The sequence below is a fragment of the Lactuca sativa genome, chromosome 8 (assembly GCF_002870075.4).
Source record: "Lactuca sativa cultivar Salinas chromosome 8, Lsat_Salinas_v11, whole genome shotgun sequence".
Classification (NCBI taxonomy): domain Eukaryota; kingdom Viridiplantae; phylum Streptophyta; class Magnoliopsida; order Asterales; family Asteraceae; genus Lactuca; species Lactuca sativa.
The window spans coordinates 83,148,809-83,171,578 of record NC_056630.2 but is presented as its reverse complement, the minus strand read 5'-3'; the positions used below and the strand labels follow the sequence as shown (position 1 = coordinate 83,171,578).

The following is a 22,770-nucleotide window of genomic DNA, read 5'->3' as shown; positions in this document are numbered from 1 at the left end:
TGTGACTAGGATTTAGTCCCAAAATGATAAGTGGGGCAGTGGGCTCTATGTGCTAACCAATCAGATTTTCAGTGGACGCAAGATCCAAAAAATGATATTCCTAATCCTACCACATATATTTATGGGAACGTCAAACACCTTGGGAATATAATAAAAAAACTGAAACCTTTTCTAAAACTTGATATCGTAAAAAAAAATCAGTTGATAACAAAACACTTTATATATAAATGATTGTATGAAACTCCAAGCAATAGATTTATTTTTGGGTTGAATTCGTAATATTAGGTTGATCATATTTGCATTTATCTTAAAGATATCATAGATATATTCATAAATTATCTCTATTTTTTTAATACATATAAATTTACAAAATACGAGTAAAAGTATGCCTACATGTACCTCGTGAGTCGTGAATGTATAGGCAATACCATAGAATTTAACATTTTTATTTAGCATGAATATTACAATAACATAAAGGGGTTGGCTAACATAAAATTTAACAATGTTCTATTTATTACATCAAACTATTATTTAAGTAGAAAGATATTTAAATTGATATAACTTAAAAGTAAATATTAATTTAACCATCATGGGTCGTAATTATATTATTTGAAGTGAAGTTTCTGAATGTGTTTTATGTAATTAATTTGAGAGATTTTTTTCTCCGGTTCCATAAGATGGCTGTCATTTATTTAAAAAAAAAAAGTTTTATTTATCTATTAATTTTTTAAACAGTTTTTCTAAACGCTCAAAAAACCAATTGATTAATAATCAATTTCAACCACTAATAGAAGAATAAAACAACCATCCGATTTTTTCCTGAATGTTTTATTTAAAATTATATTTGGACCATAATAAAAGTATATAAAACCCCACAAATTCTTTTTAAAAAAAATGAAAAAGAGAAAGTGGTTCATATATGCAAGTTGAAAAGTCTCCAGAACCTTCTTTAAGTTCATGCGGCTGAAACCATGGGCGTATGTATTTACCATTTTAAAAAGGAACTTTCCGAAAGGAGAAAGCCCAACACTCATCTGAAGAATTTGTTTTCTGTGCAACTGTCTCTCATCAATCTCCTTTCATGTCATCTGCTTCTACCTGAACGATCCTTAAAAACCAAAATCTATAAAAGTTAGATTTTCTCTCTCTTTTTATCATGCAGTTTATGTGTTTGACCTTTTGTCTCAACCAATTTTCTTGATTTATTTCACTTTGTTCTTTGTTAAAAGTATTATCTCGAGCTGCGTTCGTTTTAATTTTCAGGTTTTGGGTTTTAGGGTTACTGCGACATTTGATGATTCCATTTAAGATTTGCTTGAAAAGACTCTGACCCATAATAAAAAGTCGTATAATTTAGTGGATTTCACCATGGAACCTTTCTACCCAGTTGTTAAGGAAGAATACCCTTCTAATAAGCAATCTGCGATTATAAATATGCCGCAACCAATGGAGGGTCTACACGATGTCGGACCTCCACCTTTCTTGACAAAAATATACGACATGGTGGATGATCAAAGTATTGATCACATTGTTTCTTGGAGTAGAGGAGGTCAAAGCTTTGTTGTATGGGATCCACATGCTTTCTCTGTTAATCTCCTTCCAAGATACTTCAAGCACAACAATTTCTCCAGTTTTGTTAGACAGCTCAATACTTATGTAAGTTTCATCTTTCTTTCTTTCTTTCTTTATTATACGATAGATATGTATCTTTACTCATGTGTCATATGCTTTATTTTAAGAAAGTTTATGATCCCTAATGTGGTTGAAGCTTGTTAGTTTCGGAAATTTTGGTTTTTGAATGCAGGGTTTTAGAAAGATAGATCCTGATATATGGGAGTTTGCGAATGAAGGATTTTTGAGGGGGCATAGGGACAATTTGAAGAACATTAAAAGAAGAAAGACGCATTCACAACAAGCTACAAATCAACCTTGTGTGGAAGTTGGAAAATTTGGAATGGATGGTGAAGTCAAACATTTGAGACGTGACAAACAGATTTTAATGATGGAATTAGTGAGGCTGAAACAACAACAGCAAAATACTAGGGCCCACCTTCAAGCCATGGAAATGAGATTACAAGGAACTGAAAAGAAGCAGCAAAAGATGATGAGTTTTTTAGCAAAAGCAATGCAAAATCCTGATTTTGTCCAGAAGTTAGTGCACCATGGGAAAAGGAAAGATCTTGAAGAATGTAGTATTATGAACAAAAAGAGACGAATGATTGACCATGGTGAAGGGTCAAAGGTAATTAAAGATGAACCAGAAGAGTGGGAAATGTCTGAGTTAGATGCACTTGCTTTAGAAATGCAGGGAATTGGTAGATCCAAAAGTAATCAAGAGGAAGTAGCTAATTTTGATCTTGATGATAAAGAACTTGATGAAGAATTCTGGGAAGAATTGTTTACTGAACAATTTGGTATGATCGAAAATGAAGGTTTATAAAGTTGAAGGCCACAAGTAGCTAGAGAGCTGTTTCTACATTGCTATTGGTTCATAATCCATGAATAATCACCTTCTTGATCTTCCATTGTTCTTAAAAAAACGTTTATTCTTGATCTTTGTAGCTAGGTACAGATGATGATGATGATGATGATGATGAAGATTTTGGACAAATTTCATGCTGATTACTAGAAGTTGGTTGGTTGACTTCTATCTGATTTTGTATAAAAGAGTGTATCTAATAGACTGTTTTATATATCATCTTAATTCAAGTTTTCTTTCCCTTTACAGGATACAGAATATGAAAAGCACTAGCCCTTCACCAAAATTTTAACTTTCTCATCTCCTAAATTCATATGTTTTTTTGGGTTAATCTCAGTTTTTTTTAGATCTGATCCTCTCATGTGAATCTTATCTTAATTATCAGAGTGGAAGCATTTTCTTGGACAGATTCAAGTGCTTGTTAAAGGTTATCATTTGGTCTTTCTTGAACTCCAAATATTAATTACTAGAAATGAGATTTAATTGATTTAATATCTGGAAATTATATATATGTTGCCCTTAATGAAATTCGTTCTTTGGTAGATTGCCATGAAGAAAGATAACACATCAGAAGATTCTTTGGCTGCTATTTGGAAGTCGGCTAAAATATACTAGTTAGGTGACTCATGATGCCTACTAATTAATGGTACACCTGGTATTAATTATTATTTGGTATTTTTAAATAAAAATGATAATGATTGTGGGACCTGTATGCATATTCATTATTGTGCAAGATATTTTCAATTTTAAACAGGAATTAGGTAAAATAATTGACACAAGAAAGAATCAAAGAGCCATACAATCTTTAATATGAGCCTATGAGGTATAATTAAGTTGTTGTACAATATTGTTTCGTATTTGAGAAATGTTTTTAATTGTAAACTATTATAGAAATGTGAAAAAATAAAATAAACAGATGTTTGGGATATGATTGGATGTATGGATAGGAAGCAAGTTGGTTCTTTTAATGAGTCACTTTCATTAGGTGATGCTTGTGAATATGTCAAGTTGATGTAGTTAAATGCCTTGGAAAATTGACTTTTATGCAATTAATGTAAGGGTCCTTTACATATGTTAAAGTTGCACTTTAATAAGTCTCATGTTGTGTGACTTTGTGATTTGACTACAACTCTTTGTACTTGAAAATGTTAGGAACTATACTATAATAAGATAAATTGCTTGAGTTTTATAGGTTCTTTTGGTAATTATGAGATCAAAGTCATGTACATACAGATTTAAACAAGATTTGACCTAATGAGTAAAGAACAAATTAAGTCAGATAGCAACCAAATTTGTCATTTTTACCAAATAGCAGACATACTTTATTTCTTACTACTAGCAATCAACTTGCATTTTTCTTTCCGATTTAGGTAATATAGAAACTAGAAGCGCGATGATTTTGATTTGCAAATGTGACAGATCATGTTGCCATATGAGCTTCCACATCATCTGTCATGTAGACATTTATGTTGAAGTGGAATTTTCTATAACTTCATTAACTTAAAAAAATTATTTTGTGTGAACCTTTTTAGTTTTAATTTATTTTCATTTGGTTTAACTGTTTCAACTCAACTCAAAAGGAATGACACATAACCCCTTCTAATTTATATCCACTAAAGTATATTAAAAGTCAATAAGTCATCCAAACCACACAAGAAAGCAAGGGTACATCGGGTCAATGGTCGTCGTACATTATGAATAAAACATAAACTAAAACTCAAAAGTTTTTTTGTGTATCGAAAGAACAATTTCAATTTCAATTTCAGTTTATTAACACACTCTCTCCACAATACGCAAGCTAAACACATCCCTCACATAATTACTATGCACACATAAGTCTTTTTTTTTAACAGCTAAATATCCATGTATCCAAACTAGCAATAAGCTAAAAAAAACTAGTTGAAGTTTTTCAGTTTCTACTTTTAAAACGTTAAAAAAAAAAAACAAATCTTTAATAGTGTCTATTATGGTATTGTGTTGAGTATCACGAAACACATGTGAATTTTAAAACCATTAAATAACTCACCACATAGTAAACACAATTAATTCAATCACCTATTTTATTTTTAAGAAGTAGAGTTGGACGTCTATTCCAAAGGCTTCTCCACAAGAAAACATTAACTTTCTTAGAAACTTCTCGGTTCCATATTGTAACATCATATCTTTTGTTATTCTTTTAAAACCATCGTGTTATGAATTATTATTTAGTGAATGACTATTGAATTTTCCATATCCCTCATTATTCTCCATAATTAGTGAACATTATAGCAAACATTATTATGAGTTTTATGAGTGTGGTTATGCACCACTATAATGTGCATTCATATCATACGTGACCTTTCATCTTCTTTGTTTAGTATAAATAGTGAATATTAGGTATTGTAAGTTTGATGATTTCATCACAAATATTGAAATAAAAGTTCTCTTTATTCTCATGTCTTTCTTTATCTATAATGTATCTTGTTATTTGATCATATTTTATAACACATTATCAGCACGACTCTACCATAGAGCTCTAACTCCTTATTGTTCTTGTCATTTTCAGGTATGTATTTTTTATAATTTTATATGTATAATGCTTACAACTTATTTTATGGAATTTCTTAACTAACAATTCCTTAACATACAAGTCTTTATTTTGATTTCTATCTTCATTATGGAAAACCATGCTAGAGAAAACTTTCTCTAGTTTTCATACTAATAACATGCTCCTGCAGTAGCAATATCATGAGAAAGGTTTAAAATAAATATGAATTAATCTCATGTCTTCTTGTGGCTAAACAAAAAAAAAATTATTGATGAAAAATCACCAATCAATCCCGACCGGTTCTAATGCATTCCCTGCAGTGAATGCAACATCATATAGTCATAATAGTCATGGGTATAATGGAGGTCGTGGAGATTATTATCATAAAAAAAATAACAAGATTACAAGCAACCACCAGAAGTTGGAAAATAGCAAAAATCTACATCCTAATGATAAAATTGGTCAAGAAAAAAAAGAAAGTTGAAAATATTTGTCACCGATGTGGAATGACCGTTCATTGGTCTTATACATGCCGCTTACCAAAGCATTTTGTTGATCTTTATCAAACTTATCTCTTTGTCACCACTCTCCAAAGCATTTTATTGATCTTTATCAAGTTTCTCTAAAATCTAAAGAAAAATAAAATATCAATACAATTTTTTTCAAAATAATTTTTACAAAGATCAACTATAAATGAGACATTTGGATGTTGTCGATTTTCTTGTCTACCCAGAAGGGACAACCGGACAAGTGATCTTATGGATGGTGATGAAAGAATAATGTATAGTTTTGTTTCATGACATTTATTATGTTTTTATGTCATATTCGTTTCATGAGAAATGATGTCGTCACAATCTTCCCAAATTAATAAAATATGAATTTATTTCTCTAAGTCGAATGTTTCTTATGTTTTATTTATTTATTGAAAAGAAACATGGATATTCGCAAAAGAAATAATGAAGATATATTTCTTGCAGACAATGCAATAACACATAGCATTTTTAATAATGAAAAGTATTTTGCTTACTTATCAATTAGAGAAGCAAATGTTAATATAATAACAGGTAATGAAAAATGATATTCGCAAAAGAAATAATGAAGATACATTTCTTGCAGACAATGCAGTAACACATAGCATTTTTAATAATGAAAAGTATTTTGCTTACTTATCAATTAGAGAAACAAATGTTAATATAATAACAGGTAATGCAAAAATGATTGAAGGCTCCGGAAGAGCGAATATAATATTACAACAAGGGACACTAATTAAAAATTAGTGATGCAGTATTTTCGTCTAAATCACCAAGATTGAAGGCTCCAGAAGAGCGAATATAGTATTACCACAAGTGACAATAATTACAATTGGTGATGCATTATTTTTATTAAAATCACCAAGAAATTTATTAAGTTTTAAGGATATTCGATCTAACGGATATCCTATTGAAACAACTAATGATGGTAATAAAAATTATCTCAACATTACAAAAATGATATTGGATAAGAAAAGTTTTTTGGAAAAATTACCTGTATTGTCCTCCGGATGGTACTATACAAATATTACAATGATTCATGCTATTGAAAATATTACAGTGATTCATGTTATTGAAAACAAAAAAGTATGATATTACCTTCATAGTTTGACATGACCGGTTGGGCCATCCCGGATCAATTATGGTATGTAGAATAAATGAAACTTCAAGTGGTCATTCCTTGAAAAACCAGAAGATTTTTCAAGATAATGAATTGTGTTGCATGCTCTCAAGGAAAATTAATTTCCAATCCATCATTGAACAAAGTTGGGTATGAAAGTCTTAGTTTCTTACAAAGAATTCAAGAGAATATATATGGACTAATTCATCCAACACTATGTGGACCATTTAGATATTTTATGGTTTTAATTGACGCGTCAAGTAGATGGTCACATGTGTACTTGTTTCTAGTCATAATTTTGTTTTTGCAAGATTACTTGCATAAATAATTTGCCTAAGGGCACATTTTCCCGATTACCCAGTTATGAACATTTTGACTTGACAATGTTGGAGAATTTACATCATAAGCTTTTAATGATTATTCCATGTCAATTAGAACAACTATTGAACATCATGTTGCATATGTTCATACATAAAATGGTTTAGCTGAGTCGTTAATCAAACACCTTTAATTAATTGCAAGACCATTACTAATGCATTATAAACTTCCTAATCAACATAAGGGCATGAAATTTTACATGCAACATCACTTATATGCATAATAACAACTAGTTATCATGAGTTCTCCCCTATTCAACTGGATTGCGGTCAGGAACCAATTATTACCATCCAAGGATGTTTGGATGTATAATTTATGTACCCATTTCTCCACCTCACTTCACACAAATGGGTCCTCAAGAAGAATGAGAATTTATGTTGGATATGAATCCCCATTTATAGTAAAATATTTAAAATCATCAACTGAAGATTTATTTATAACTATATTTGATGATTATTATTTTGATGAATCATATTTTCCAACATTAGGGGGGAGAAATAAAGAAGCTGGAAAATAAAATCTCTTGAAAGGAATTGTCACTTTCAGTTTTAGATCCTCGTTCAAGTCAATGTGATCTTGAAATAAAAAAGATAATTCCTTTACAAAATGTAGCAAATCAATTGCCAGAAGCATTTACTGACCCTAAGTGAGTAACAAAGTCTCATGTACCAGCTATACTTACTCCAGTTAGAATTGATATCCCAAAAGGAAGCAAAAAAATACAACTGCAAATGAATCTTAGGCACGCCTGAAGCGTGGAAGATCAGCCGGTTTCAAAGATAAAAATCCTCGAAAATGAAATGAAGCAAATACAATTGATGGTCCAAAAGAGAAAACAGAATCTCTTGAAAAGATTAATGAAGTTCTAGAAGAGCCCAATGACATAACAAAAGAAAATAAGGTACCTGAAAAATGGAAAATGATGAGATCTCAATAAATTATGTCATGATAGGAATAAGATGGAACCGAAATAAGATAGACGTCGACGATAATTTTTCATATCATGTTCCGCGCGCAATAATAAAGAAAATGAGGATCTTGAACCTAAATCTATTGAGAAATGTATGAATAGAAAATATTGATCAAAATGGAAAGATGAAATAAATAAAGAGCTTAATTCTCTTACTCAACGAAAAGTTTTTGGACCTGTAGTCCGTACACTAAACAGAGTAAGAACAGTGGGACACGAATGGGTATTTATGCACAAAAGAAACGAGAAAAATCAAGTTGTGGGATATAAAGCAATACTTGTTCACAAGGTTTTACCCAAAGACCCGAAATTGATTATGAAGAAACGTATTCTCCGGTAGTTGTTGCAATCACATTCAGTTATTTTATATGTTTAACAACATATGCAAAACTGGAGATGTATCTAATGGATGTATTTACCGCCTATTTATATGATTCACTTGAAAATGATATTTATATGAAAATCCCAGAAGGGTTTAACGTGCCAGAAGCACAAACTTCTAATTCTCGTGAAGTATATTTGGTAAAATTAAATAAATCTTTGTATAGATTGAAACAATCTGGTCGTATGTGCTTCAATTGTTTTAGTACATTTCTGTTGAAAGAGTGCTATAAAAAATGATCCATTAAGCCTGTGTGTATTCATAAAAAGATCCAAATAAGAATTTATCATAATTGATGTTATTGTAGATGATTTGAACATAATTGGAATTCCTAGAGAATTGGAAAAGGTCACTTCTTGTTTGAAAGAAATTTTTGAAATGAATGATCTTGGTAAGATGAAATTCTATTTGGGTCTTTAAATTAAACACACAAAAATGGACTTTTTGTACATTAATATCTAGAAGAGGTGCTAAAAAGGTTTTATATGAATAACTCACATCCATGAGTAACCCGAAGGTGGTAAGGCAATTAGATGCCAAAAATGACCAACTTCAGCATCATAAAAAACATGAAAATCTTCTTGTTCCCGAAGAACTATATCTTAGTGCTATTGGTGCACTATTATATCTTACTATTAATACAAGACCTGATAAATCTTTTGTCGTAAACTTATTAACAATATATAGTTCTTGTCCAACATGAAGATACTGGAATAGAGTCAAACACATTCTTTGATATCTTCGAGGTACAATTAATATGAATTTATACTAATCAAATTCACAAAATGTGAAGTTAATTAGTTATGCAGATGCTGGATTTTTATCTGATCCACACAAAGCTCGATCCCAAACATGTTATTTATTCACTTGTGGAGGTAACGTAAATTCTTGTCATTTTGTTAAACAAACTTTAGTTGCTGCTTATTCTAACCATGCAGAGATTATAGCAATTTATAAGGCAAGTCATGAATGTATTTGGTTAAGAATTTTAACTCAACATATTTGCAAGAATTATGGTCTAACTTCTAACAGGAATGTTCCAACCATACTATATGAAGATAATACAACTTGTATAGCTCCATTCAAGGAAGGATTTATCAAAGGAGATAGAACCAAGCATATATCACCAAAGTTTTTTTCACTCATGATCTTCAAAAAGAGTGTGACATCAACATCTAGAAAATTCAATCCAGTAACAACTTTCCTGATTGATTTACTAAAGCACTTCCTACATCGAAATTTGAAAAGATGATATGAAACATTGCTATGCGGTGCTTCAATAAAATCAAGTGATGTACTAATCAGGGGGAGTTGGAAACATATTGTACTCTTTTCCTTAGCTATGTTTTTCCCACTGGGTTTTCTTAGCAAGGTTTTTAACGAGGCAATTGTTTCAAATATCTATTATTAATCATGTACTCTTTTTCCTTAATAAATGGTTTTACCGATTAAGGTTTTAATGAGGCATGATACAATCGTCATTCAAGGGGGAGTGTTATGAATTATTATTTAGTGAATGACTATTGGATTCTCCATATCCCCCATTACTCTCCATAATTAGTGAACATTATAGCAAACATTATTATGAGTTTTATGAGTGTGGTTATGCACCACTATAATGTGCATTCATATCATACATGACCTTTCATCTTCTTTGTTTAGTATAAATAGTGAATATTATGTATTGTAAAGTTTGATGATTTCATCACAAATATTGGAATAAAAGTTCTTTTTATTCTCATGTCTTTCTTTATCTATAATGTATCTTGTTATTTGATCATATTTTGTAACACATCGTATATTTTTTACAAGCGTAAAAGTAATTAGGAATTAATAATAATAAGAATAAAATAATAATAATAATATAGTTAATGTTAATTAAAAAATATATAAATAGATATAAATAATTAATAAAATATTATTTATGGACTAAAATGGTTAATTAAATACTTATTTTGTAGAGGTTCTTGTCTAGAGGGGCCCTTTTTTCCAAATCTGAAAGTTAGGGGTCAAAAGTATTAATTTTTTGAACAAGGGCTTTTGTCTCATAGGCCTTAATAGGTGCACCATTTTACCAATTAAGCCAAACCCTAGCCTATGAGGTGCACCCCTACCAGTTTATAAAGGTGAGAAAGGGGTAACGGTTTTTGGGCCTCCTCTCAAGACACCATCAGTTCAGTTTGCCATCGTTAGAATTCATCGTCGACCGTCGGTTTTCCACGCAAGAAGTAGAAGGAAGAGAGGTGAAGAGGGCGAAGTTGTAGTTTCTTACTACTAAGGAGCCTTGGGGGTACAATCTTTTTTTCTCTCTCAAAAATGTCACACACCACCACCAACTGCCACCGTCGCACAACAGTGGTGGAGTTTTCCTAGGAGCATCCCCACCACCACCATACTGTCATTTAGGTGGTGGTGAGATCCTTTGAGTACAACTAATCGACCATGTTGTTCGTATGTTGAAATTTTTTCATTCAAATCTCTAGTTGTATTTGAGAATATTTTTGTGCATCTAATGGCCACCATAAGACCATCGTATAACCATCCATCAGTGGGGTTGATGTAAATTATTATTTCTAATAAATTTCTTGAGTCATTAAGTGCTTGAAGGGGTTTGATTGAAGAACAAACCCTTAAAAATCTTTTTATGAGCTTAATATGAAGAAAAGTGATATTTATGAGTTAAATTGATCAAGTTCTTAATACATTAAGTCATTTGTTATTTGGTAATGAAAATACTTGGTTTCAACTTACATTTAACCAGTGTTGTAAAACTCGGCTAACTCAGGTGATTACTCGGACTCGACCTCTTACCGAGGCGAGTTAAGTCAACTCAACCAAATAACTTGACATTCGGTCAACCTTGATCAAAATCAGTCAAACTCTGACCAACTCAGTCAAACTAGTGTAACACCCATAAAATTCAAGCCAATTTAAAACATTTTAACCCATTCAAAAAACCATTAAGTTATACAACCTGTTTTCAAAATAGTTTAAACATCAGAGTATTTCCAGAACCAAATCATAAAATCATGAATATGAGAAGCGGTACGATCACGCCTTTGCCTTGCCACGATCTCCTGATGTACCTGAAACAATAAACCGAAACTGTAAGCCCGAAAGCTTAGCGAGTTTCCCCCAAAATACCAACCACATACAACCATAATCATATCATATCATATCACAATACAGAACAACTAAGCCTCTCAAGTCTACAGTATGACTGGTCCACCCTCAACAGGCCTTCAGTCCACCTGGTCCACTCTCTGAGTCTACAGTATGACTGGACCGCCCGCACCGAGCCCTCAGTCTATCTGGATCTAATTCGAGCCTTCGGTATGACTGGACCGCCATACGGGCCTACAATCTATCCGGACCGCTCGTAGGGTATGTTAGCCTTCAGCACAAAGCAGGACCGCCTCAACCCAAACATCAAGCAAATAACCATGTGCACATATAACAGGTAATCACATGACAATCCATAGACAAATAAATCGATCTAGAAGATCATAAAGCATAGCAACATCCTAACCAGGATACCGACCTAACCGGCCACTAACATAGCATCATCCTATATACTAGGATACCGACCTAAACCAGGTCACTAACATAATACTATCCTAATTACCAGGACGCTGATCTAAACAGATCAATAAGAACATCAAACAATACACGTACAGATATCAGATAGAACTATCTCACAGATCATCGATCATAGTAATCTCTCATAACCAAAACACCAACCTAACCAGGTCACTAACATACCAATACTAACGGATCATAAGAGCATGACAACATATTGTCTATCCGGATACCGATCTAACATATCATAACCACATGTAGCATACTGTAACCATGATAACAACTAAAAGGGCCGGCCTTGGTGCCTTAGACCCTATTGATATAGTGAGGATAGCTCACCTTGCAACTGCCAAACTGAATCACGAGAGCACAATCCTGAAGCACTGCCTCAAACTCCAACACCTATATCCATCAATAACCATTGACATAAATATCCAAATTACCATAATACCCCTGAAGGTTAAAGTCAAAGTCCTCAGTCAAAGTCAAACTTTTGATTGACTCTACTCGCCGAGTCACCCCATGACTCGTCGAGTTCAACAATCTCCGAGTCTCATCCTGACCAACTCGCTGAATCACCACCCAACTCACTGCTCTGAGTCTTAACCAGAAAAGGTTGAAGGTTCCGCTTGTGACTCGCCGAGTCCATGGCAATCTTTATCAGACTCGCCGAGTAGTTCTTCAACTCGCCGAGTCCAAGCTCATCATCATACGACTCGCCAAGTCACCTATGTGACTTGCCGAGTTACTACGCAACTCAAGCCTAAAACCCTGGCCCAACTCGCCGAGTCATCTCCCAGACTCGTCAAGTTCATACGTGTATGCCCAAAATCGAGAGATTCAGAGCTACTCCTTCGCTCCAAACAATAGATCTGGGTCTCTAGAGTCCATTAGCAACATAAAGTTGCTACCTTTACGTGCTTCATGCCCCATTAATCCAAAAACCAAGCTAGAAAGGAACTTAACTCATGGGGAATGGATTTTTCATAACAACTAGAAAGGCTTTTTGCATCAATGATCCACATAGAACTCAGATCTGGAGTTTCAACTCAAGATCTAACTCATGCACCAAGATCTCATCAATATTTCTCCAACCAAACCCTAAAAGTGATGGGTTTTAGCTATAAGAACACCCTATGTGCTCATACAAACCCTAATGCTTGGATCTAGGTTTCTCTGTTGTACATGCAATTCATCCAAGACTTTAAACCCTAGATCTAGCATATGATAAACAATATAATATATGAATTAGGGTTTAGATCATACCTTGATTGTTATGTAGCAATAACAATCTCAAATCCTTCTTGTAATGACTTTAGAAAGCTTAGAGTCACAAATGTCACTCCTCTAATGGTTCACAAACACCAAGAGCAAGAGGATGAAGAAGAGAAGAGAAGGAGGCTGCCCAAAACGTGTGGAAACCCTAAGGATCTTGTTCACCACGTTTTTGGGGCTTAAGGGTCCTTTAAATAGATATAGGCTATTAGGGTTTTGAACTACGAAACCCTAAACTGACTGCTTAAGCCCTAAGCAGCCCATGAACCCCTTCTTTAATAAGCCTTGGATGATTTCTAATGGGTTTCCCATAGAATTCGTCCAACCTTATATTATAAGGTAATCCATAGCCCAATTGCAATTATCTTATAATTACAATTCTAGTCCCTTAAGTTTAATTAATCTCTTTTAGCCACAAAATTAATTATCAATTAATTCTTGACTAATATTAATTAAACAATATGATTTCTCCTTTAATATATTATTCTCATAATATATTAATAAATCATAATTAATCCTCTCTCTCCATAATTGATCCTATCAAGTTGCTTTGGTGAAGGCAACCCAAAAGGACCATGCACCATCGGGTCAAGTACATACCAAAATAGTTATGGACTTAGACACTAATCCAACAGTCTCCCACTTGGATAAGTCTAATGACTATTTTGCGCATGACTTCAGATCCTGATCTGCAATCGTAGCTTTCAAAAGCCGTTGTCAACTCTGATCTTATCAGATACGCGTGTCCTTTAGATAAGGGATCATATATTCCTCCATTCTAGATATCGTATAGATATGAGACATGAATTCTAATCATTCTCTCTATACTATTTCCCAACTTCTGATTTATGATGACTGACAACAGATTACAATTAAACACATCAACTTAGTCCCGGCTTGGCCAAGCACTTAGGTGCCATCACTAAATCATCGAGGGGCCCAAAGATATCGCTTTTATCCTACTTTGAATAAAAGGAACGGATAAACCTTGAGTCAATGCTTGCTTGCACTCACTTACCGAATCACACACAACAATATGTTTTATAACACCAAGTTATTGGTGCGTTTACATATTATCAATGTGCAACCGATTCGCAAGATACAACTCACACATCTCGGTTTCAAGAATATAAGATATTATCGTCTCACCAATCACTCGTGATAAAATTCATGAAGTGATTCAAGTTAGCGTGGGTTTAATCCAATGCTCAAAATCATATTCATAAGCACTCATGAACGTTGCAACAAACATTTGCTTATGTCTAACACACTTTAGACAATCCACACACCAATTCATGACAGTCTTCATTCATATCTACTTCCAACATATGAACGATTGTGGCCCGTTTGAATAATTTGACTGTTCAGAACCAATTAAATTATTCAGGAAGTCAAAACATGCAAAGTGAAACACAAGAATAATACTAATCCCATATGGCCTCAAACCTTTGAGTATAAATAAACACCTTTTATTTATCACCATATCGATTACTAATTATTTGTTGTTTCGGGAAATCAACTTCTTACTTGAATTATTACAACACTTGTCCCATGCTCTTAGCATGCATACAATGTTTACCTATGGTTCTTACTTTGTGAAATAGATCAAATGAACACATTTCCAATCATACTCATTTCACAACTCCCAATCCTTTTCACAAGTGAAAGAATATCAAATTCTTGCCACTTATAGAATATGCTAGATTCTAACATTTTATGCAATGATCCTTTTGTAATGTCATAGCACAAAACTTACAATGACTATTGCCAAGGAAATTACAAAGTCCTCTATTTGAGATTGTTACAATACAATTCCATAGACATGATGTCTCTCACTCAAAGTACATTCCTTTGAACATCCTTTTGCATAAAATTTCTAATCTAGACATAGACTTTCAATATCCAACTCCCAATATGGAAACATTTCCATATTTTCCATATGACAACTCATTTTTAATAGAATCTTATCTATCCATAATAATGTCGATATGGTCCATCCAATACCATACTTCCAACTACTCACAAGCGACCAATTCTCAGTGAGCTTTGGATTGTCCTTTGATAGTTGTTTAATTATTTTAGTCAAAACTGATTCTTGTCCTTTTTCCCTCTAAATGCGCTACACATTTGGAAAATTTTAGAATGGTCAAATATTATAGCATTTGCAATCGATCCTTTACCTGAAGCGTATGGGACACGATGCATAATGTCTTACATAAAGATTTGATACTTTATCAATCTTTTGCCATAATATTTTATGTGCTACTTTCTCATAATTCGAACTATGAAGAGGAATATTGTAATCATAATCGAAATTTAAGAATGCACTATGTATCCTTGACTAAAATTATTAACATTCCACAACCTAAGCCTTTAGATTTGAAATGAAGCATAATATTCTCTCCCTTAATTATAGAAAAACAACTATTCAACCCTTGACAACTTTGCAAGGTATGACTCTTGCAATACTTGCCTTAATAATCATACAAGCATAACATTTATGCTCCCACTATCATGATGATTATTATCATATAAGCATAATAGTTATGCTCCCACTAGCTTTGACATGTATTCAAAAAATAGCTTAACTTTCAGAAAACAATACCTGTTGAATTTCTTAAGTTCATGTTTCTAACACCTAATGCTTTGATAATCCTTTGTCTAAGCTTATACACCTTTCCCTTAGATAGCTCATATGTGTGTCTAAACAATTTAGACTAATTTCCAAATCTCACAATTCGAATCATGGAAAGGGATACCGTAACCATAATCGAATTCGAGAATACAATTTTCACAATCACTATCTTCTTAAAATCTCTCTTAGTGAAAGCATTTCCTCACAGTCATTTTCATGAAGGAGGGAATCTTATGACACTTAGATTTTAACGGTGTATGTGTTCCTATCCATGTGAATTCGTCAAAACCAATGTTTGTGACAAATCCAAAGTTGTATGGACCGAACCTTCTCAATCTTGATTTCTTGCCTTATGGTAACACAGGTACCCACCATGTCTTCCAAGTAGTTAAGCAACTCACCCTTTCCTATCAATGTACTTTTCATTGATCAAGGTGCTTGCCTTTTATGCATTCAAATGAGAACTCACATAACTCACATGCATAATTAACTCAATTGAGATGGCACAGAAACAAGATAGTGTCAGCACGATAGGTTGTGAACCTCAAGTCGTGTGCTAGTGATGATCGATAAGATTTATTCTTGGTTAGTTCTCGAATCTTTTCAAGACAATTAAGACTCCCACTGACTCCTTGACATATAAGATTCTCTTGTCAATAAACATTTCTTGACAAACAAATATTCAAGAGTTAGTGTAGCCTTTACCAAGATAAAACACTTCACAAAATTGGTCCTAGTTGGTCTTTGTCTTATTCAAGACATCACAACTTACCAATTTCAAAAGTGCAAGAATAAGAAAAACTTTTTCTAAATTCTACATTTGATGAATGTTATAAACCTTATTTAGACTTGTCACTCAATGTCATAATCTTAACTTTAAGACTTGTTTTGGAACGAAGTATGATTGACTTTCTGATTTAACCATTTCTTCAATTCTTGATTCCTCTTCTCAGACATACAATTGCACTAAGACTCACCTAGAGGATTAATTGAGATATGGTTTTTAATCATTAAGACATATCATAAAACATAATAAAAGGTACTCTCCCTTCTTCTTAGAATAGAGAAACTTTTATCTTTCTGCCTACTTGATTCTTCTTATTCGTTCTGCTAGTGATTGAAACTCTTTTAATCAATTCAGAATTATACTCAATCTTATAAGTATAACCATATTTACTAAACCTTTAGTAAATCGTGACGAATATCTTTATCACTCTTGTGTTGGACTTTGTCAACACACAACTTTGTGTACTCTATCTCCTAGTCCTTTACTTGACACTTTGTCAACGAATTAGTCTTAATTTCCAAATATGAAATTTCTCATTCATCATGCAACCAAGTTGCATGATTCCAAGTTTCTGTCCAATTGAAACTTGGGTGATGAGAAACTCTCCCTATTTGGTAAATCTTGACATTTCCACAAATAAGAATCAAATCCATTATTGCTAATAATAGAAACATTTAAACATCAATTTTTCATACGCGCCATTGCAAGGATAAATAAATAATATAAAATCAAAATTTATTTTATTGCGGAAAAATTTGTCCTTACAATGCAATTCAATTGAAAAACTATGTTAATACATATTTCTTAGTAATCTTATTCTAACTCCAAGTAGTAGTTTAAAATTCTAATCTTTAAGCAATGTGATTGAAAACCATTTCTTCACGATTAGATTTAGCTCACTTCTTCCCTTAAGCTTCCTTTCTTTTCTTTGATCCTACAAAACATCAAATGCAATCTTATTACATTATGTATTAAGAATCTAGAATAGGAACTTAAAAGAGTTAGTTAATGGATTTTACCTAAAGTAGAGCCATACGCTTTGACTCTCCCATCTCTTAGATCTCTTAGGTAAATAGGGCAGACTTATATCCAACGCCCTTTCACTTGGCAGCAAACATAGGTCGGTTCTCCTAGAACGTCCTCGGAAATATAGTTGGTTGACTTTCCAAACAAATATGCTTTATTGATTTGCCAAATCATTTCTGATTCAGCAGCAATGAGAATGTAAGTTAAGTTAATGAGGCTTGCGTCATGATCCATCATATGATACTTTTTTTTGAACTCATTATATGATTCAGGGAGTGACTGCAGAACCCAGTCCACAGCCAACTTGTCAGGGAATGACGCACCCAACATTATCAACCTATCGATGTGTGATTTCATTCCTAGAACGTGGGCACACACGGGTTTACCATCTTCATTTTCATTTCCATCACGGCTTTAGTGACATTGAACCTTTCAATTCTTCGATCTTGTGGGTTAGGGAGAATAATTGGAGGAGGTGGAGGAAGTGAAACATGATTTCTTGTTCCTTGATTGAATCGTGGAATATCATCTTCATGTGGAATGCTTGTTCCACGGGATTAGGGAAGACCATAGTTGTCGAATTTTGACATCTACAAAACGGGAGAAAAATAAATTCCAGTTAGTTGATTGATTGAGTCCTTAATAAATCACCCAAATGAGATACTAAGGCTAGGACCCAACACAATATTCTACAACTCGGGAGAGGGATGCCGTAACCCAAATTGCAGAACATTTGAAGGTAAGTGAATGACAATTCACTAATTTTCCACCATGAAAAACGAAAAATGGATTAAGTTTTAAATGTATTGAAAACTCCTAGATCCTATGAGATTCATTGAACCTTTCAATGGCATGTTTAAATCTCGATATGCCCCTCTAGTTTGTGACTGGGATACCGAGGATCACAAAGCGGGTGTGAATTACCATGCAAACTTACATGGTGCCCCCACATGTTACAGTCGCCTATTCGATGTGCCGGTTAACCACACACGCTCCACCAAACTATGACAAACATTGAGTCACCCTTTGCTACCTCTGCTTAGAACCATTTAGTGTGCCGGTTAACCACACACGCTCCATTAACGTCTTCGCAAGGGCACAAAGTGTAATTTCATGGAATTGCATCAATTCACTTTTGCCTAGAGTAACTAAGCATTTAGTTACCTTTTGTACTTCATTATACTTTTAGTGGAAGGATTCTGTCCTATCCTACCCATTCGGCTAATGGCCCTCCACTAGTCAAGAGTGCGGTGGGTAAGAGTGGATACCCATTCAATCGCCATTTTATAGGCAATTTCCTTAAACACCCCTTATAGACCAGCTTCATGAATGAGGCCTACTAACGGTAGGACTGACTTTTACTCATATATATATATATATATATATATATATATATATATATATATATATATATATATATATATATATATAATGTTAGACTTTTAATGTTATATATAGTATAGGGTGTATTTTACACTTTTAAAATACTAGTTGGTCTAATTTAAAAAATTTATACCTTTAATTAAATGTAAACCAAAACTTCTATGGATTTATTAAACCTCTTTTAATTACACACTTTAATTAATTAATAACCATAAGGGTGTGATTTGAACTTTTCAAAATAATACTAGGGTTTTAGAATTTAACATTCCTAAATTAAACTTTTAATCAACTTTTAAATTCCAAAACTTGAGGACAAGTTTTGAAACATTTCAAAACATTAGGGTTTAGAATTTAAATATTTCAAAATCAAACCTTTTAATCAAAATTTAAATTCCAAAACTTGAGGGCAAGTTTTGAAACTTTTCAAAACACAAGGATCAAATAGCAAATAACTTAAATTAAACAATTAATCTAATTATTATCTAATTTGACCTAAATTCAATTTCTTGCAAGATAAGTTACCCAATTAATACAAATAATCAAACTTTAATCAAATAAGGAAGTTATTATCTAATCAATTGGTAATTATCTTTTGTTTAATAAAGGATACACTGAAAATATGATTAAAATTCGAATTTTAATGATCCATAACAGTTAAGGCAAGTATCTTTGAGTAAAACAGCAAGAAATCCCGAAACTGCCTCCTTCTGACGCTCGAACTCGCCGAGTTCCTCTATGGACTCGCCGAGTAGGAGCCAACTCGCCGAGTCCACATTGGAACTCGCCGAGTTCATCATTCAGAAAGCCAAAATTTCGATTTTGCAACAAGAATGAACATGCTAGGCATCAATACAATAGAAACCAATCAAGGCTCTGATACCACTGATGGGTTTTAGCTATAAGAACATCCTATGTGCTCATACAAACCCTAATGCTTGGATCTAGGTTTCTCTATTGTACATGCAATTCCTCCATGACTTTAAACCCTAGATCTAGCATATGATAAACAATATAATATATGAATTAGGGTTTAGATCATACCTTGATTGTTATGTAGCAATAACAATCTCAAATCCTTCTTGTAATGACTTTAGAAAGCTTAGAGTCATAAATGTCACTCCTCTAATGGTTCACAAACACCAAGAGCAAGAGGATGAAGAAGAGAAGAGAAGGAGGCTGCCCAAAACGTGTGGAAACCCTAAGGATCTTGTTCACCACGTTTTTGGGGCTTAAGGGTCCTTTAAATAGATGTAGGGTATTAGGGTTTTGAACTACGAAACCCTAAACTGACTACTTAAGCCCTAAGCAGCCCATGAACCCCTTCTTTAATAAGCCTTGGACGATTTCTAATGGGTTTCCCATAGAATTCGTCCAACCTTATATTATAAGGTAATCCATAGCCCAATTGCAATTATCTTATAATTACAATTATAGTCCCTTAAGTTTAATTAATCTCTTTTAGCCACAAAATTAATTATCAATTAATTCTTGACTAATATTAATTAAACAATATGATTTCTCCTTTAATATATTATTCTCATAATATATTAATAAATCATAATTAATCCTCTCTCTCCATAATTCATCCTATCAAGTTGCTTAGGTGAAGGCAACCCAAAAGGACCATGCACCATCGGGTCAAGTACATACCAAAATAGTTATGGACTTAGACACTAATCCAACAAAAACTCCATGAAAATGGATCTACAAAGGAGAAGGCCAAGGATAACGATTCCTTACCTCCAAAATGACCTCCCACTGAAGTATAATCCAGATCTCTTCAAGTCTCCTTGATCCAAGCTTCTTGATCTTCAAGATCCCTTCACAAATCACACCAATTTAATTCCAAGGCTTCTCACAAACGAAATTAGGGTTTCTGGATCTCAAAGGGGGCTAAGGGGGCTGAGGGGAGGACATTAAGTCCTTTAAATAGGGTGCAAACCCGAAGATTAGGGCTTTTCCTCATCCAGCACCGACTCGGCAAGTCAGGCCACTTAATCATGTGCCCGACACTCGCTTCGACTCGGCGAGTCAAGAGACCTACTCACCGAGTCCCTTCCTTTATTTTCATATAGCACCCTTCAACTTCTTGCTTCTGAACTTGGGATGTTACAACTAGAGCCAGCTCGGTTACACTTGGCCAGCTCGATCAAACTCAGCCAACTCGGCCAAATGGTCAAAATTGACTTATAAAGAGAAAAAAATCAAGAATTCCAAGATTAATATGTATATTTTATATTATATCTAATATACTAACCCTAAAACTAAATTAAGATGTCAGATGAACGAACTGTATATGCTTTCTTGTCTCTCATTCTCATATTCAATATTTTAATGATTAAAATCTTTAATTTTTTTAAGTAGTTTAACATTTAAACATGTGCTTTTTTGTTGATATTTCACATATTTTGTTATGAATTTTAATAAACTTTTGATTTTTCATATTATAATTTCCACAAAATTAGTTTCTTTAACCTATTACTCGTTACGCCCCAGTCGACCGAATGAGTACCAAATAGCAAGTTCCGCAACATTACATTTAACTGAATTGGGTGTTTATAAAATTAATCATTAAGGACTTAATGAGTTAAGGGGAATGGAATCTCAAACTTGTTGGTTTTGTAAAATCCTAAAATTATCCCCTAACTTTAAAAAATCGTAGGATTGTCGAAACCGCTTAAAAATTATGTCCTAAAAATGTATGGATGTCTAGTTTCATCCCGACTAAGGGCACGATCTAATTAATCACAATTGTACGGTTTTTGCAATGGACACAGGCTTGTATGGAAATCTCACTAATCATTTTGGTATTTTTGTAAAAAAATTGTATTTAAATATAGGAGGATCCATTTTACATGAGGTGTTTTTTTGGATTTTGGTAGGAATGTGTAGTTTCTTCCAGAAAATTGGTTGTTTACAATAACCATTTTATAAAATGTATGATTAAATCTAGAAAAATCCAAATTGCATGAAACCATGGATTGAATTTAGATGAAAGAGTCTAGTTTAACATATAATGTTTCCATGGAATGATTCTCATTCATTCTAGGGTGATGATGACCATTTTCACTGATTGGTCTAAAAAAGTGGTCAGTTTTTATAATCAAACCATGCAATCATTAAAAAATGATCTGCCTATACTATACTATAATAGATGATATTTTCCTTGCATCATGTACTATAATAGAGGTCATTTATCATAATGGAAAGGCATGAATACCAACTACTGAGTCAATTATCCATGCAAATATTAAAGTGTGTACACTTACATGCCAGACGCCTCGATACGCAAGCCTTTTCAAAGGATGCATTCAACCTTAATCATTACAGAAGGTTTAGCAACCAACTCTAACAATTATGTTAGGGGGTGCTTAATGGTGTATGGGGATCAGCTTACACACAAAGATGGGCCAACACCATCGAAAAACAATTCAAAACCAAATAGCCAACCCAAATTCAATACAGGCCAACAGCGACAAAAGAAAATCAATCAGGTATGTAGAGCAACAATAAACTATAGTAAAGAAATCATCCATATGGATTCTTAGGCAACCTCCTGGGAAACATGGAAAAAGAAATATTATTATATTGAACGATTCTACCTTTCCAACCCTCGGATAAAGATAATCTAGATGGAAAACCAACAACCTGGACCAAGACAAACACACACACACACACACACACACATATATATATATA

At 33.2% G+C, this 22,770-nt stretch overlaps 1 protein-coding gene across 4 annotated transcripts; it reads left to right on the top strand.

Annotated features, from left to right (window-relative positions):
• The first annotated feature begins 942 nt into the window (after nucleotides 1-942).
• On the top strand, nucleotides 943-3,407 carry LOC111897870 (heat stress transcription factor A-6b). 4 transcript variants are annotated; one of them, XM_042897035.2, is made up of 5 exons: nucleotides 943-1,131; nucleotides 1,278-1,656; nucleotides 1,805-2,635; nucleotides 2,729-2,906; nucleotides 3,023-3,407. In XM_042897035.2, the coding sequence occupies exons 2-3, from the start codon at nucleotides 1,369-1,371 to the stop codon at nucleotides 2,438-2,440; spliced, it is 924 nt and encodes a 307-aa protein (XP_042752969.1). In that variant the 5' UTR covers nucleotides 943-1,131; nucleotides 1,278-1,368; the 3' UTR covers nucleotides 2,441-2,635; nucleotides 2,729-2,906; nucleotides 3,023-3,407. The 4 variants fall into 4 exon arrangements, with proteins under 4 accessions (XP_042752969.1, XP_052622032.1, XP_052622033.1 ...); XM_042897033.2 differs by having other exon boundaries at nucleotides 944-1,131; nucleotides 1,264-1,656; XM_052766072.1 differs by having other exon boundaries at nucleotides 943-1,656.
• The last annotated feature ends 19,363 nt before the right edge of the window (nucleotides 3,408-22,770 follow it).